Source organism: Lonchura striata, chromosome 2 (assembly GCF_046129695.1).
Source record: "Lonchura striata isolate bLonStr1 chromosome 2, bLonStr1.mat, whole genome shotgun sequence".
Classification (NCBI taxonomy): domain Eukaryota; kingdom Metazoa; phylum Chordata; class Aves; order Passeriformes; family Estrildidae; genus Lonchura; species Lonchura striata.
In genome coordinates, this window is record NC_134604.1 from 68,798,059 (window position 1) to 68,812,391 (window position 14,333).

Here is a 14,333-nt window from a genome sequence, read left to right on the forward strand (position 1 = left end):
TTCAGTTCCAAGCACAAGTTTCCTACTATACCTTCCTTCTGCTTTATGGGAATATCTGCTTCTTCTTTCTTCCTTGTATCTCTCTGCTTGGATCTTTCCATTCTACAAGCTCCACATCTCATCTCTCCCTGACCTTAACATATAAAAGAGTGAAAAGAGATTAGGAGCAGATCTTCAGGTTTGGCCTCCCTGGTCACTTGAGTGGATCACGAGCTGATGACATCTGTTGGAGAAGGAAGAAGCTATAGCTTGCCAAAGAAATGTGGTCTTTGGAGGGCCATGACTGAATGCAGCTGTGATGTAGGAGGTGTGAAGAAGATGGGGAGGAACTGGTGTGGAATGGCTGCTGAGCTTGTGATTAGGTTCACATCATCTCAGACTCAGCACTAGGCTGGCCAAAGGCAGGCACAAACTGTTCCCTGAGGTCCTTCTACAGGGGAGCCCTTGCTCCTAGGGGGTCTAACCTGTCAGGATGCTCAGTGTCCTAGTTCTTGTTGGCCTGTCCTCCCTGGCTGACTGTTTTCCCAGCTGCTATCCTCTCCAGTGGAGGAGGTGACTTTGTGTGAGTCATTCTCTTCGGGAAAGAAACCTCTGGGTTCTTCCCCCCATGGTGTGAGCAGCTGAGGGGAAGGTATCCATAGCTATTTTATTTTCAAGGTCTCAGCTGGGGGCAGGAAGATTGGAAAATACAGACTAAAATTTGTAGCTTAGGGCGTAATTTATGAATAGGAGTTGAACAGACGCGTGCAGGAAATATTCTCACAGACTTTAAACTTTAAAGTTAAACACTTCTCAAGTTAAAAACAACATCAACTTCTTTTTTTTTTTTTCTTGTACAGGATGGTCTGGTGGGACATGGGAGGTCTGAGTTCTATTTATGTCTTCTGTCACCAGCTTCCTATGACCTTGGACTAGCTGCCTAACCTCTCTATGCGCCTCCGTTTCCTTCTCTGTAAGAAGGGGATGACCACATTTACCTGCCCCAACATATTCTTGTGACTTATTTCATAGTATAAAAATATAGAAAGGGCCACAGTGGGTCAAACTGAAGATCTGGCTCATGCAACAGCGTTTCTTCTGGCTCAACAGGGGAAAAGTGGAAACACGGGCCTTGAACTTTGCGGTCATGGGCTCTCTGCTGATCTTTCACAAAATAAAACATGTATGGGAAACGTGGTATGTGCATGGGTGAGAGGAGAAATATATTTCCAGCGCTGCCCTGGATGTTATAGACTCAGTGAAGGACAGCAGGGGAGCTGGCAGGGCAGACTTCCTAAGCATCCTTAGCCAGTGCTGCCCCTTCCTGGCTTCCCTGCTCTGAGCGCTCTCAGTGCTGCTGGCTGGGGACCCGTGGTGGTCTGGGTCAGGCCCCGCACAGAGCGATCTGCCCCACGGCTCCTTCTCCCCAAGGAAGGTGGGGAATGGAGTCTCGGGCGCCTGGGGCACGGGCAGCGCTTTGGGCACTCCGAGCATCGCGCCGGGCAGCCGGGGAGGGGCTGTAAATGGCCCCCGCCCGACCTGGCACCGGGCTCGGCAGCCGGTGGCGGGACGTGGCGCTGTCGAAGTTTTCCTGCGGAGCGGGAGAGGGTCTCCGCAACACCGGGACCCCGCCGCTCAGCATTTCATCCAGGAATCCCAAGCCGCTTCACACCCTGCCTAGAGGAGCCCGGCAACGTGCGAGCGACGAGTCCCGCTGCCCGCCCCAGCAGCGCGGCGGCCGCGGCGGCTGGAAGCAGCCCAGAGCCGGGCTCCGGAGGGACGGCACGGCCCGGCTCCCTGGGGGCCGGGGGTGTCCGGGACTGGGAGACCCGCGGGGCAGCGACACCGTGCCCGCCGACGGGCGGGCGGGCGAGCGGGCGGGGGACGCGTCCCGGCGAGGGCGTGCTCCCGGCGGAGGATGTGGGCGGGGGGGCGGAGGGGTGCGCGGCGAGGGGTGGAGAAGTTATAAATCAGCGATGCTGGGGCTGGCGGGTATCTGATGCCCGCGGGAGGTGAAGCTGGCAGGGCGGCCCGCAGCGGATACTCCGTTTCCGCAGGTCGGGCCGGGCCGGGGCGGGCGGGCAGGACTCGGGGGCTGCTGGATGCCGATTCCGCGCCTCGCTTTGCCGCTATCTCCTCCACCGCGGGAAGCGCCCGGGACCGAGGAGAGCCCGTCGGATCCCAGCCGGCGCCTCTGCCCCTGCCTCGCTGCCGTCGGCAGGGAAAAAGCCCTGCGTTCCCGCAGGCAGGACCATGCCCCGCCAGCTGCTCTCAGGGACCGTGCTGCTGGGAGCCGCCCTCCTGCTCGCAGGTAAGGCACCGCTGGTACGCGGTCAGACCCCGCTCTGCGCCGAGATCTCCGCGACGGGCCCCCAGTGATGAGCCTCGTCGGCTGCGCCTCCCGCGCCCCTGACCGGTCCCGCCACACCCCGCTTGTCGGCTGGAGCCGGCGGGCACCTGCCTCTCCTTCGCCATTCTCCTCTGAGCAGGGCCGGGGAAGTGATCCCTGCTTTCCAGGGAGCGGAGAAGCGCCGCATTCCCGAGCTGTCGTTATGCTCCGGATCCCCATCGGCGTGCCCGGGGAGCAGCTCCCCGGACGGTCCGGCGGTGCGGAGCCGTGGTGCTTCTCCCGCAAGGCAGTGGTGGCGTGGAGGCCAGCCTCTCCCGGGCACAGGGCACCGCCGTACATCATTGGGAGTTGTCCGAACCAGTGCATCACGGAACGAGAACATGTCTTGGTTCCAGGGCACGCTTCTTTTCTCCGCATTTTGTTTTCAAGTGTCCCCGTTCTGCCCGTGAAGCGGCAAAGCTGTACCTTTTCTTCGCAAAAATCGAGGTCCTGCTGCCTCCCGCCTGAGCAGGTCGGCGGAGCACCGGTGGCGCTCCGTGCGGGGCTGGCTGCCGGGTCTTACTGGAGAGTGGGGTGGAGCTGCTCTCCGGTGCCTGCATCCCGCATTGATGGGGATGGATCATTGCAGATTTGATATTCTTAACTGAGTTTTATTTTACTTTGAGCCAAGAGCCAGTCTCCGTGGGCCGGAGCGCCGCGGTGGGCAGTGCGCCCCAGCGTTATGTGGCTGGTCACCTGAGAGCAGGGGTGTGCGTGGTGGCCGGGCAAAGGCCGGTCCCGTGTGGGCTCGTGGCTCGGCAGGGCCGGTGACCTGCGGGGATGCCCCGCGGAGAGAGGCGATGGGCGCTCCCGCAGCCTGTCCGCGCACGGGCTCCGCGTGTCCCGCCCGGGCAGCGCGCACGGCCGCGGCCGCTCCCGCGGGGACGGCGCTCGGCAGAAAGGGGCCGGCGGGGAGCAAGCACAAACCCCGGCTGGGGAAGCCAAAAGCCGGGCTCCCCGCGGGACAGCCGTCAAGGCCAGCGTTCCTGCGGTCCGCGGCCACGCGGTCCCTCGCGAGTGGCCGGGGCTCGGTGTGCTCCGCGCCGCTGAGCCCACGGGAGCCGTCCCGCTGCCTGAGGCTGCCCGGGAGGAGAGCTGGAGGGGCCGCTCCGACAAGACGTTTTCCTGCTCGGGAAGTGCTGATTCATCAGCTTTGATACAGATATATAGGTGTTCTACATTCTCTTTCCTTTTTCTTTTCCCCAGGAAAGTGCTAATTTCCCCACATTATTTGTCTCTGCCTAGGAGGTTCTCATGCCCAAGATGAAATAGGCACAGGCATGGGACACCCACCCTGGATACAGGAAATGTGGATTGAGATCCTTGCCAGGCTTCCTTCACAGCTTGAGTCCGAACTTCGGCGTCCTGCTCCTGCATGGGCTCCTGCAGTGACCAGCTCTGCTAGGGGACTGGCTTCCTCCTTCCTGTCAGAAAGGTTTTCCATTGTGCAGATCATGGCAAGCCCACTGCCCAGGGACAGGGTGGACTCTCTGCGCCAGGGGTGGTGAGAGAGACACTGCTTCACCTTCCTGTTCATGTGTACCCTAGACCAATCCCAGTGGGAAAAGCTTGGCTTGCTTAGGGGACAGCCAGGGGCTCTGGGTACTGGGGACAAACATCCCAATGGCTGGCTCAGGTGCTGTAGGTGTTGGAAAGTTTATTCTCTAGTTTGTCTGGGTGCCCTTACAACCATTCTCCTGGAAGTTCATATCTGCCCCATGTACAAGAGATTGTGCTCAAATCAGAATTTAAATGTTTTCAGACTCATTGGTTTTCTTGGGTTTTTTTGTTTGCTTTCTAGAAAAGCATTCTCGCTCAGCTTTGTTTGGACATCTCAAATAGGTTGATCATGCTTCTTCTGGACCACTGGCAGAACTCTCCATAGTTGCATTTGCATGGATAGTTTGAAAGTTATTGTTGAAGTGGGGGAATGTTTTGTACCATACATCTCTGTACTTTTCCTCCTATTTCACCCTCCTTCACTGCTTATTTACCTACATTTCTTACTCAGGCTGCCCAGCACTTTCCATTTCCAGTGCTCTTGATGCAATTCAATTAATCACTGGTCCCCTCTTGTAATTCAATCTCTGCAGGTGCCTGCTGAGCTTCAATTTACTGACAGGTTCTAGGGGAGACTCTCAGAAATAGTCAGTGGTTCAGAAAGAACCTAAATATACCTCCACAAGGAGGAGACAGAAGGAGGTCTTTCAGCTCATATAAATCTACTTAATAATTTAAAATTACCCAAAGCAACATGCAGCCTACAAGCTTTGAGAGTACCCATTTGAAAAATGAGATTAAGGAAATTAAATGCATTTGACATGTGAGTGTTGGGCACTTCAGCTCTCTTGTGCACACACATATTTTGTTAACTTGGGAAAGAACAATACTTTTTTTCTCAGTTTTGCATAGAATTCAAATATGTTTTCTTTATATCTTATAATTATTTATTCCACAAATTGTATTGCATATGCTTGCTAATGATTATACACATAACAGTCAACATGAATATGCGGTTGTTGTATTCAGTTCAATCTCCCAGTCCTCAACTTTATTGCCATAATTATAATTATTACTATAGTATTGCTATCATTTTAATCACTAGCATTTGGGATTGTGAAGGACTGTGTTTAAACTCTGGAAACATCAGCCTCTGCAGCCTGGATCAAGGCTTATACACCATGTTTCCAGAAACATAAACTGATGGCTTGGCTGTATTTCTGGCTTTCCTCACACAAGTGGAACCCCACAATTTGCAGTTAGAATGATGGTAGACTCTACTACAGTCTTATCTGTGAACAGCACTGTATGATCTCCGTTATTTCAGTTGCAACTAGAACATCAAAATCCCCAACTTTTCAACTTCATGGCCAGAAGGAAAAAGTGAAGGAAGAAATTCCAGGTCAAATCTAATCAGTGCTGAGGTTAATTTCTTGCAATGACTAACCCTGACTTCTCTGAAAGTGCTGTTCAGATGGAAGTTCATATATTAAGATTTCAATTTGATTTGAATACTTGCTGAAGCCAACACAGATGGAATGGTCTGATTTGGGATAAGGGCTAGAGTTATTAACAAAGTTGAGAAAAACTGTCTTTCCCACTTCTTCTTCATAGCAACAGGGCTCCCTAAAAAATTCTGAACTGTATTCACATAAAGAAGAGTTAGGGACTGCAATATAACAGAGATTTTTAAAAAATGTATGGTGTGTATGGGGTTAAAGCATCAAACTTTCTGATATAGTTAAAGAAAAAAAGCTCCACACAAAACTAGATTTCACTATCTTACAGCTGGTGTAAATCTGGTGCAACTCCTTTAGGCTGGGTATCATCTTCTATATTACACTTTGTGTTGGATGAAATCAGGACTTAGCATGTGCTGTAGTAAAGATCCTCATATCCAGAAGCCCTCAATATATTTAGAACCCTAAAACTTTGCCTTTGAGGAGATTTGAGAGGTTTTTTGGTGGTGTTTGAGATTTTTTTACATCCAAACAATAACAAACAAGATGTCTATTTTTTGTCAGATGCTTCAAAGACTGAAACCAGTAGCCTTTCACACTGTGTGGGTGTATAGGACAAAAGGAAATTGTCCAGATTTGCAGGACAGTTGATAAGTCCTTACACTTTAATGTGGTTTGGTTTGGAAACTCCCAGCACACTCTTTATCAGCTTGCTAGTTTTCATGTCCGACTGGGAAAAGGAGAATCTCAGCAGAAGCAGATGAGAGTTAAGGTTCAGTGTTTAAGAAGTCTGTGTGCAGAGGGGCTGTGGTGGGACTTTAGCGGCAAAATTGTTCCCTTGAATCCCCCAGAGTCAGGTTTGAGACCTCCTGCTGCAGGCCCAGAGGGAATGGAAAGCAAGACTGCTGCAAGAGTAGGTTTTGCATGAAATGCCCAATCACAGTCACCTCTGCTCTTGGAAACAAGTCTCTCCTGTTGGTGTGAGACCTTCAAGGAGCAATCTGCTCCCTCCAACAACATGGTTCATCTTTAGATCTCATCCCTGCCCTCAGTAGTATCTTATTTTTTCCCTTTTTCAATATTTGTGAGAGTGTAAAGAAGCATTTCTGTACATATTTGTGCATCAATTCTACCCACAGACAGAACCATCTCTTCTCTCTTTGCCCTTATGATGCATCCTCACTGCATATATTCCTGCAACTGGGAAGCAACCTTTCCCAAGCATTCTCAGCTGGAAATGGTCTGACTTCTTGATGCATCATGGGGAACTGCTTATCCTAAAATTGGTCCAGTGATTGTCTGGGAGGTGCCCACACAGTTTTCTCTTACTGAGATGCAGAAGTTCAATTTAATTCTCCTATGTTTGGAGATCAGTTCTACATAAATCCCAATTTAAAAAAAAGAACTTAGAAGAAAGCTTAAAGGAAAGAACCGTGCTGCAAGCAGGAGTTGGAAAGTGAAAATGCAGTCATTAGTGCTCTCTCCAGAGCCAGGCATAGCATAATATCGTGCCTTTGTGACCAGCAGAATGAGCTCATGATGGAACTAAGCAAAATGCTAACAGATTGAGAAACTAACAACAAGGGCAAAGAGATTTTGCCCTATAGATTTCAGTGGTACTTTTTTCTGAAACTTGAGCCATTGAGATGTATGGAGAAATTTGGACAGGGAATGTGGATGACTGTTTCTTATGCATTGACATGCTTGCATTTGGGGTGTTTTTTGTGTGGCACAGTGAGTGGAGATATACCAGACTGAAGATGAAGAGAAGGATAATTTAGCTAGTGGTGCATCAGTGTATTCAAGACCATTACAGATGTTTGTGCAACAGTTAATAGATTAATTATCATCTTTCTCACACTTTGGTTTGTCTTGTGTTAATGCTGAAGGAAAAGGTTCATGTTCATGGTGAGCTAGTTTTACTCCCTTTGTTGTTTTCCCCTCAAATCGCAGTTGATTTTTCATTACCGAAATCCATATCCACAATGTTAATTTATCCCTGTAACATATTTAGAGCATAATTCAGTGAGATGTGGTTGACACCTACTTCTCCTGGCATGACTTTTCTGAGTTGTGGGTCTGCTTTTCCAGCAGGCACTGGTATGTGTTACTAAGTACTTGAGCAATACAACTTCTTTTTAAATTGTATTCCTTCTTTTGGAGTTATGGCCTTGAGACAAGGTTCTCTTTTCTGTTGGAGCAGCTGAAGAATGGGCAAGGGGTTAGAGGACAGTTGCTTCTAGGACTTCAGTGTGTTGAAGATGCTGTAGCAATGCGGTGCCATTATTCCCACTCCATGGCTGGAAGTGGGTGAAGCAGGCAGGGCACAGTGGTTCTTGAGAGCCAGGGACCTGTGAGCAGATGTCTCTGCTCCTCAGATGTTCTCTCAGGAAGCCTGTGCTCTGGGAACAGACCCCCTGCTTAGTGCGTGGGGTGCAAAAAGGGATGAGTTTGAGGGCGTTTCATGAGAGGAATTTCACAATTTCACATAGCTCACTTAAGCGTCCTTCCTGTGGGATTCTTCCTTGACACAGAATGAAGGAATTCACCCCTTTTGTTCCCATTGTCATTCCTCTATGGAAAAACCTCTGATCAGGATCACCATAGATGAATGTTAACAGAAGCGTAAGAGTTGCCATCCTGGATCATTCAAGGGCTTTTTTAGTTTCATGTAATGTCTTTAGTGGTGTCCAGCATCTCATCTTCAGGAAAGGTTCATGAAGCCTTGCAGGAAGCAGTTATCCAATAAAAATTCTTAAGAGGGGATTTTTTTTTTTTTTTTTTTTTGGTAGTATGATCTAAAATTGAATAGTATTTCGTAAGAAACCATGGGATCGAGGGTCAAGGAAAGTAAAATTTAGTTATTGTCAATGTTTATGCAAGTGGATATTATATGGTGGAAATAAATCACATTAAACTATATAAGACAGAACTTTTTTGTTCTGTTGTGCTGCAAGAGTTTGGGACACCTTTCTTTGTCTCATGCAGTGCTGCAATTGATGATAATCCTTATCTATTTTATAAGCATGAGCCATAAGCAATCTTGCCAGAAGATTTCTGCATCTGCATCTACCTCCGTAGACTGGGTGCTTTAGATGTCATTTAACAGCAAAGTGGGTTTTGCTCCTAAGACATTGCAAGGGACTCCTCTGCGCAGACTTTTCCAGTTCTTCTCACCTCTCTATTTTAAATTGTTGTGCTGCATTATTTACTTGCTCTTGTTTTAAACCCAGGGGCTTTACTTATAGCTCTGCTTTATAGGTTTTTGTGGGGTGGATGGAAAGTTGGTTCCCGACTTTTCTTTTTGTCTTGGAGCACTACAGGACAGTTCAGCTGTAACAATGGAAATAATAACCAGCAGCCTTCAGCAAAGTGTATTTGCTTTATATTTTCTTTTACACAGTTCCTAATTTGTTTCTGTGCTTACAGCTTAGTGATTACTACAGCCCCAGATGAATTTGACAGGCCTGTGTTGCTGGCTGAGCAGGTAGATTACTGGCAGGTAGGCAGTTTGAAGGCTTTATGAAAGCCTTCCATTTCAGTCCTATTATATTGCTTCACATGTCCTGCCAGGTAATCTGTTACAAATTTTAAGTTTCACACTGGTAAAGAGATTTAGTTTGGCCAAGAAAATCTACATCTTTACACTAAATGCCTAGGAATTCTAAATTGGTTTTCTGTCAATTTTAGTGTACTTGCTTTCTCTTTATACCATATCAATACTTTCCTGTTCACTTATTAATGGGATAAGCTTTTCTGACGAATATTGAACTGCACATTATGTGCTAGGATCTGTCATGGTAGCATTAGAGCAGAAGCACCATGGTTGCTGGCACATGTCAGTAGGTTGACCTGGTGACTTACAGTCATAGTCTGGATGGGGCTCTGGGGCTCTCTGCGCTGTGTGAGAAGCACAGGCTGAATTGTGTGTGGAGGCACAAAACGGCACTCCTGGGTGAGTGCCACTGGCTGATCTCATGGCATCCCTTTGGCTGGGCAGATGATGGAGTCACAGCCACTTCTCATCTGAACGGCCTGAGCAGGATCTCCATGCAGGGGCCAGGACAGGCACAACAAGGTGTGGAGGGGTATGAGAGCCACCTGGATTTGTACTGAAGTGTTGCTATAGGCTAGCTCTGGTGTTACCAGCTTCAGCCGACCTGTTTTGTTTTTAAGCTGTGCATTTACTCCATTGGAGTGAAGACTAGACTAAGGTGGATGCAACTGTGGTATTTCTCTTCTTGTCTCAATGCACATCACATTTATGTGTGTCTTTTGCCTTCTGGGTGTGGTTTACCAAAGTGGTCCCACAAGGGTTCATAATGGATGTGTCAGACTGTGCATTTGGATATCCATTTTCAATTCCATGTCCTCAGTGGGAAAGAAAAAGTTTGCACTTATGGCTGATTTTATGAGCTGGAGAAGCAAGGGCCTTCAAGTGGGTCTTGTGGGGCACAAAACATGGAACTGCATGGCCTTGGTTGCCCAGATATGATGGGAAATGTCAATAATTTCAATTGGTAGTAACTGGAATGAGATTTATGTCAAATAACTGGCTGAGGTTTCAGTTTGTTTAATTTCTGCATTTACGTTTTTTAAATGAACAATCTTTCCCTTCTCTTTGTTAGAAAGATTTCACCACAAATGTCTATAAAACCAACCTGACTTAACTAGGGCAAGTGTTGACAAAACATTTGGCAGTTATTGGGGAAATAGATACTTGTTTACATTTGCAGCTACTGGCCGTATTGGCATGACAGTGTGTACTGCTCACAAGTGTAAATGAAGAACAGAACTATTGCATTATTTTTAGCAACTGGATGTTTTGCTTTGGCTCTATAACTTTTAGTCTTACAGCAGCTTGTATAGTCATCTAGGAACAGCAAATGCATAGAGAACAAATAAATTTTAACTTGCTCTGAGATCTAGAACTAAAAAGGAAGGGACACACTTGTTCAAATACCTTTCTATGCCTGTGAAGGTCTGTTTTGGGCAGTTGCACATCTATTTTCCCTACTGACTGATTTTAGTTCCACAGCATGGAGTCATGGTCAAGGCTCTTAGTCTGCCCAGAGATCATTTAATCTACTGTTACCAACCTTATGCTATTCAGACTCTACTAATGGTGTGTATTATAAAGCATCCCAGCTTTGCCTAACCTTTTTTTTTTTTTTTGGCTGACTTTTATGTCCAAATTGTACTTTAAATTCTTACATTATAGTTGAGATTGATGAAACATAAACCTTTGATCCAGAAATCACTTGGATGTGTTGCAAAACATCAGACTAGATGAATGGAATGTCTCTTTTGGACCTGAAAGGGATGAACCAATGAACTGGTAATATTTGTGCCTTTATGTGTACGGTGTACGTATTAAGTAAATAACATGCAATAGTTTTCTTGGTCTTGAATGCAAAAGAAAGGAAACTTTCAGTCACCACAGGGATACGTGCAAGTGATGGCTCTGTTAAGGAGTGATAGAACTTGAGCCTGAGTGGGTTTCTGTCTGCTAGCTATGCACCAGCACACATGGTGCCTCTCTTTGCACAGAAACCAAAAGAAAACAAATGCAAAACTACCTCTGAGTCCAGGGACCTGTATCTATTAACACTTGCAAATCCCCATGGTGCTTAATTGGCATGCAGATTTCTGCTTCAGTAGAAATAGTGGTTACATTTTCCTGCTTCAGATCATGAGTTTGCTCATCTGGACCATTGTCAATGTCAGCCTGGGACAAAGTCACACCTCCTTGGTCTCTCACAGTTAGGCTGCCCTAGTTTCTCTTCTGCAGGCTTCAGGTGTGAAGTTTGGATTTACTTCAGAGAAATGCTGTGAAATTAGATGACAGTGAGATTTCCTTTAGAATGGGGACTTAGATGGCATCTGAAAGACCTGGAGATACAACTTTGAGTCTCAGGGTGGCTCATGGTTTGGCACTGTAGGTCTTTTCTGGAACCTGTTTCTAAGTACAGGCAATGGAGAGGGTGCTTTTACCCCTAGGAGCAGGAACCAGGCTGTGCTGCCTTCTTTGCCTGCACCTGAGCATCAGAAACCCAGGTGAGATGGGGGCTATTGATGCTATGGGGATAGAAGAGTGTCTCCTTCCAGCAGCAGTTCTTCCTAGCCACCAGCACCTACAGAAGCAGAAATCTTCATTAGCCAGGGTGGTCCCTTCTCCCTCTAGTTCTGCAGCTGGACCAGGACAGACAGTTACACATCAAACAGGAAAACAGATTTTCTTTTCCATTCACCACACAAGTTTTAAGACAACTCTCCCTAAAAATTCTCCTGTCTTTTATGCTGTCTTTATAAATGCAAGTATTAATGCTGAAGAGAGACTCAGTGTTTATTAAACTAGAAGGACCTGTTGGTCTAGACTTCTTCATATAGTCAGATGTAAATTGAAACTTTCGGTGGCTCTTAAGAGTTGACCATGAGTTCTTCTTCTCTATATATACCTTTTCTTTTTTAATAGAGTGAATTGGTTCATCATGATGTAATTGCAATTATTGTGGGTAGGTAGAACAGTTTGACCAAAAAAATAGTTATATTTACTTACAGAATTAATTGAAGAAACTTATAAAGCAATGGTAATACAATAGCTTGTTGGGAATAGCTCTGAAAAAAAAGAAAAACACCTATATTCCTGGTTTCCTTACAAAATGGAGTAAAACCATATCGTCCATTTGAGGTTAGCTAGAGGCCATGCTCTGGTTAAGGTGCTGCTGCAAGGCAGAGTCAGCTCATTTTCAGTGAAATGTCAACCCACTGGGTACTGTTGTGTTCCTTTACATTTTGACTGAAGTTGCTTATTAGTTGTACACATGTGGGCATTCCCATTCCCTTCAGCAGAATGACTCATAGGGAAATGCTCAGAAGCAAGAGTAAAGTCCTGGGCTGTACCTGAATTGAATGATGGATGTTTTAAACAGCACAGAGAGGTGGAGACCCTGTTAAGAAATAACCTGTCCTCTCCTTCCAGTGCAGGAGTGTCCCCTACAAAGTACATTTTTGCTGAACGTTTGAATCAGAAGGAAATTATATTTGCTGGTAAAACCCTCAAAGGCTCAGTTATGTTTCACAAGGGGTAAAACATCTGCAAATCCAACAGTGATTGAAACAATTATTTCATGATGGATAACTTTATTGCCCACAGATGGCACTTGAAACCCAGAAGGTCAGATTCTTTGTACACACTGAAGTTGCAAAGATAAACTGATCATTCTCCTCAACCTCTCATTGTGCAGGTGAAAAAAAAATTAGTCAACATGTTGAGGATAACAGAAGTGGCTGGAGGACAGTCACAGTCCCAAATTATGGAAAAGATGTTAAGAAGTCATCTTAACTTCAGGGAAATTTATACTGACTTCTAATACTGTAATTTTTAAAATTTAGTCATAAAAGCTAGCTTTTGGATTTCCTTTCTTTAGTCAAAGGTAGCAGAAATTCTATGTGTATGAAAAGAAATTTAAAAGTAGAAACTGGGAAAATTGTAATGGGAATAATAAACCAGATGATGGCCCAATTTTGAGTTCAGCCAGTCTATCATTTTTAAGAGAATCCAAGATTTAGCAGAAATCAGTGGAAGGTTCATCATGTGTGCATGGTTACTCATTTGTCTATGGAAGTGGACACATATCATATTGGGAAAATACATGCATGTTCATTTATTTTATCTTTTTATCATGACCTGTGATCAGAGGGGTTTTTGGTTATCAGATAATTCATATTTTTCTTTACTTAATTTGGAAGAGGAACAGCTTTTTTGTGGGGTAGAAGTTAATGGAAGAAAGCTTTTTTTTCCTTGAAAAATCACAGATTATTCTCTGCTTTCATAAAAAAAAATTATCCTCCCCTTACTTTACATAGGATGGCTAACTTTTGCAATCTAAATTAACATTTGCTCATTAATTAAGCAACCCCATGGACTGACTTTCACATGCATCTAATAAGCCTTCCATAACAAATAAAATGCGTCCAAAAAAATCACCCCTTTCCCCATGGGAGGAGATTCCTCAGTTATCAGGATTAATTAGTTCTCTTGTTGTCACATGAAAAGAAGCTGCACTCCTCAATGTAGGTCAGTGTGAGGGTAGGCTGCTGATGGTCGCTTAGTGACAGGCACAATGATAAGTGAATGTGTCCTGTTGAGCCATGACCCTTCAGAAAAGACAGTGTCAAGTAAAATGCCCACAGAAGGTACATAGAAGGCATAATCTGCTTCTAAATATTGACAGTAGGAATTTCCCTGCTATTCTCCTTCCTTTTTCTTTCCTGGTAAACACGTCAAACTCTATTGCATTTGTACTCTGCATTGGTTTTGAAGCATTTAAATACGTAAGGAAGCTAATGACCCATGAATAGATAGGATGTCAAATAAAGCTATTTTTCTTTAAGACATAGCATCTTGCTGGTAAAAGCATTGTGTCCCATACTTGTAAAAACAACAACATTGGCTTGAAATAGGATTTCTGTTTTTTGTTAGTGAAAAATTAAATAAATTAATAAATAACCAGGCTTGTAGATCTTGCCAAAGACACTGACATTAAGTCTTGAATGTGAATACGATTAACTACTAGAGTTAAGTGTCTAAAATGTACTTGAAATCAATGATGAAATGCTAGGTTGTGTCAATGTTAGACAAACACTAAGCACTCCTTAAGATCCCACACACAATATTTATAAATACTGTGCTGTCTTTTAGATATATGTAAAATGTGTAGAAGGGCAAAAGCTTGAGTATGTGTCTAGTATATCTGGGGTTCTCTTTTGTCTACAAGATGGAGTGAAAATGTAGATGGCTTTGTTATATTTTTTCTTTGATTTTAGTAACTCTGAGGTAGATGTGACATTTAGGCTTCCAGGTTGACTTGTTTCATATGCTTCATTTAAGTTAGATCTTAAGGTTTTCACATCTTTGTTTATATCACTGTAAAGTTATGAAGATAAAAACCTTGTAACATTTATGATGGTTTCTTGCTCGTCACCTTTGGCAGACATTGAAA

The 14,333-nt window shown here is 45.2% G+C and overlaps 1 protein-coding gene across 1 annotated transcript in view; it reads left to right on the forward strand.

Annotated features, from left to right (window-relative positions):
* Positions 1 to 1,988: 1,988 nt before the first annotated feature.
* The window catches only part of FLT1 (fms related receptor tyrosine kinase 1), a 114,539-nt gene continuing 102,194 nt past the window's right edge, over positions 1,989 to 14,333 (forward strand). The window contains exon 1 of the mRNA XM_021541982.3: positions 1,989 to 2,290. Within this exon, the coding sequence (XP_021397657.2) occupies positions 2,233 to 2,290 (58 nt within the window). The 5' untranslated portion in view covers positions 1,989 to 2,232. The remainder of the gene's footprint in view (positions 2,291 to 14,333) is intronic.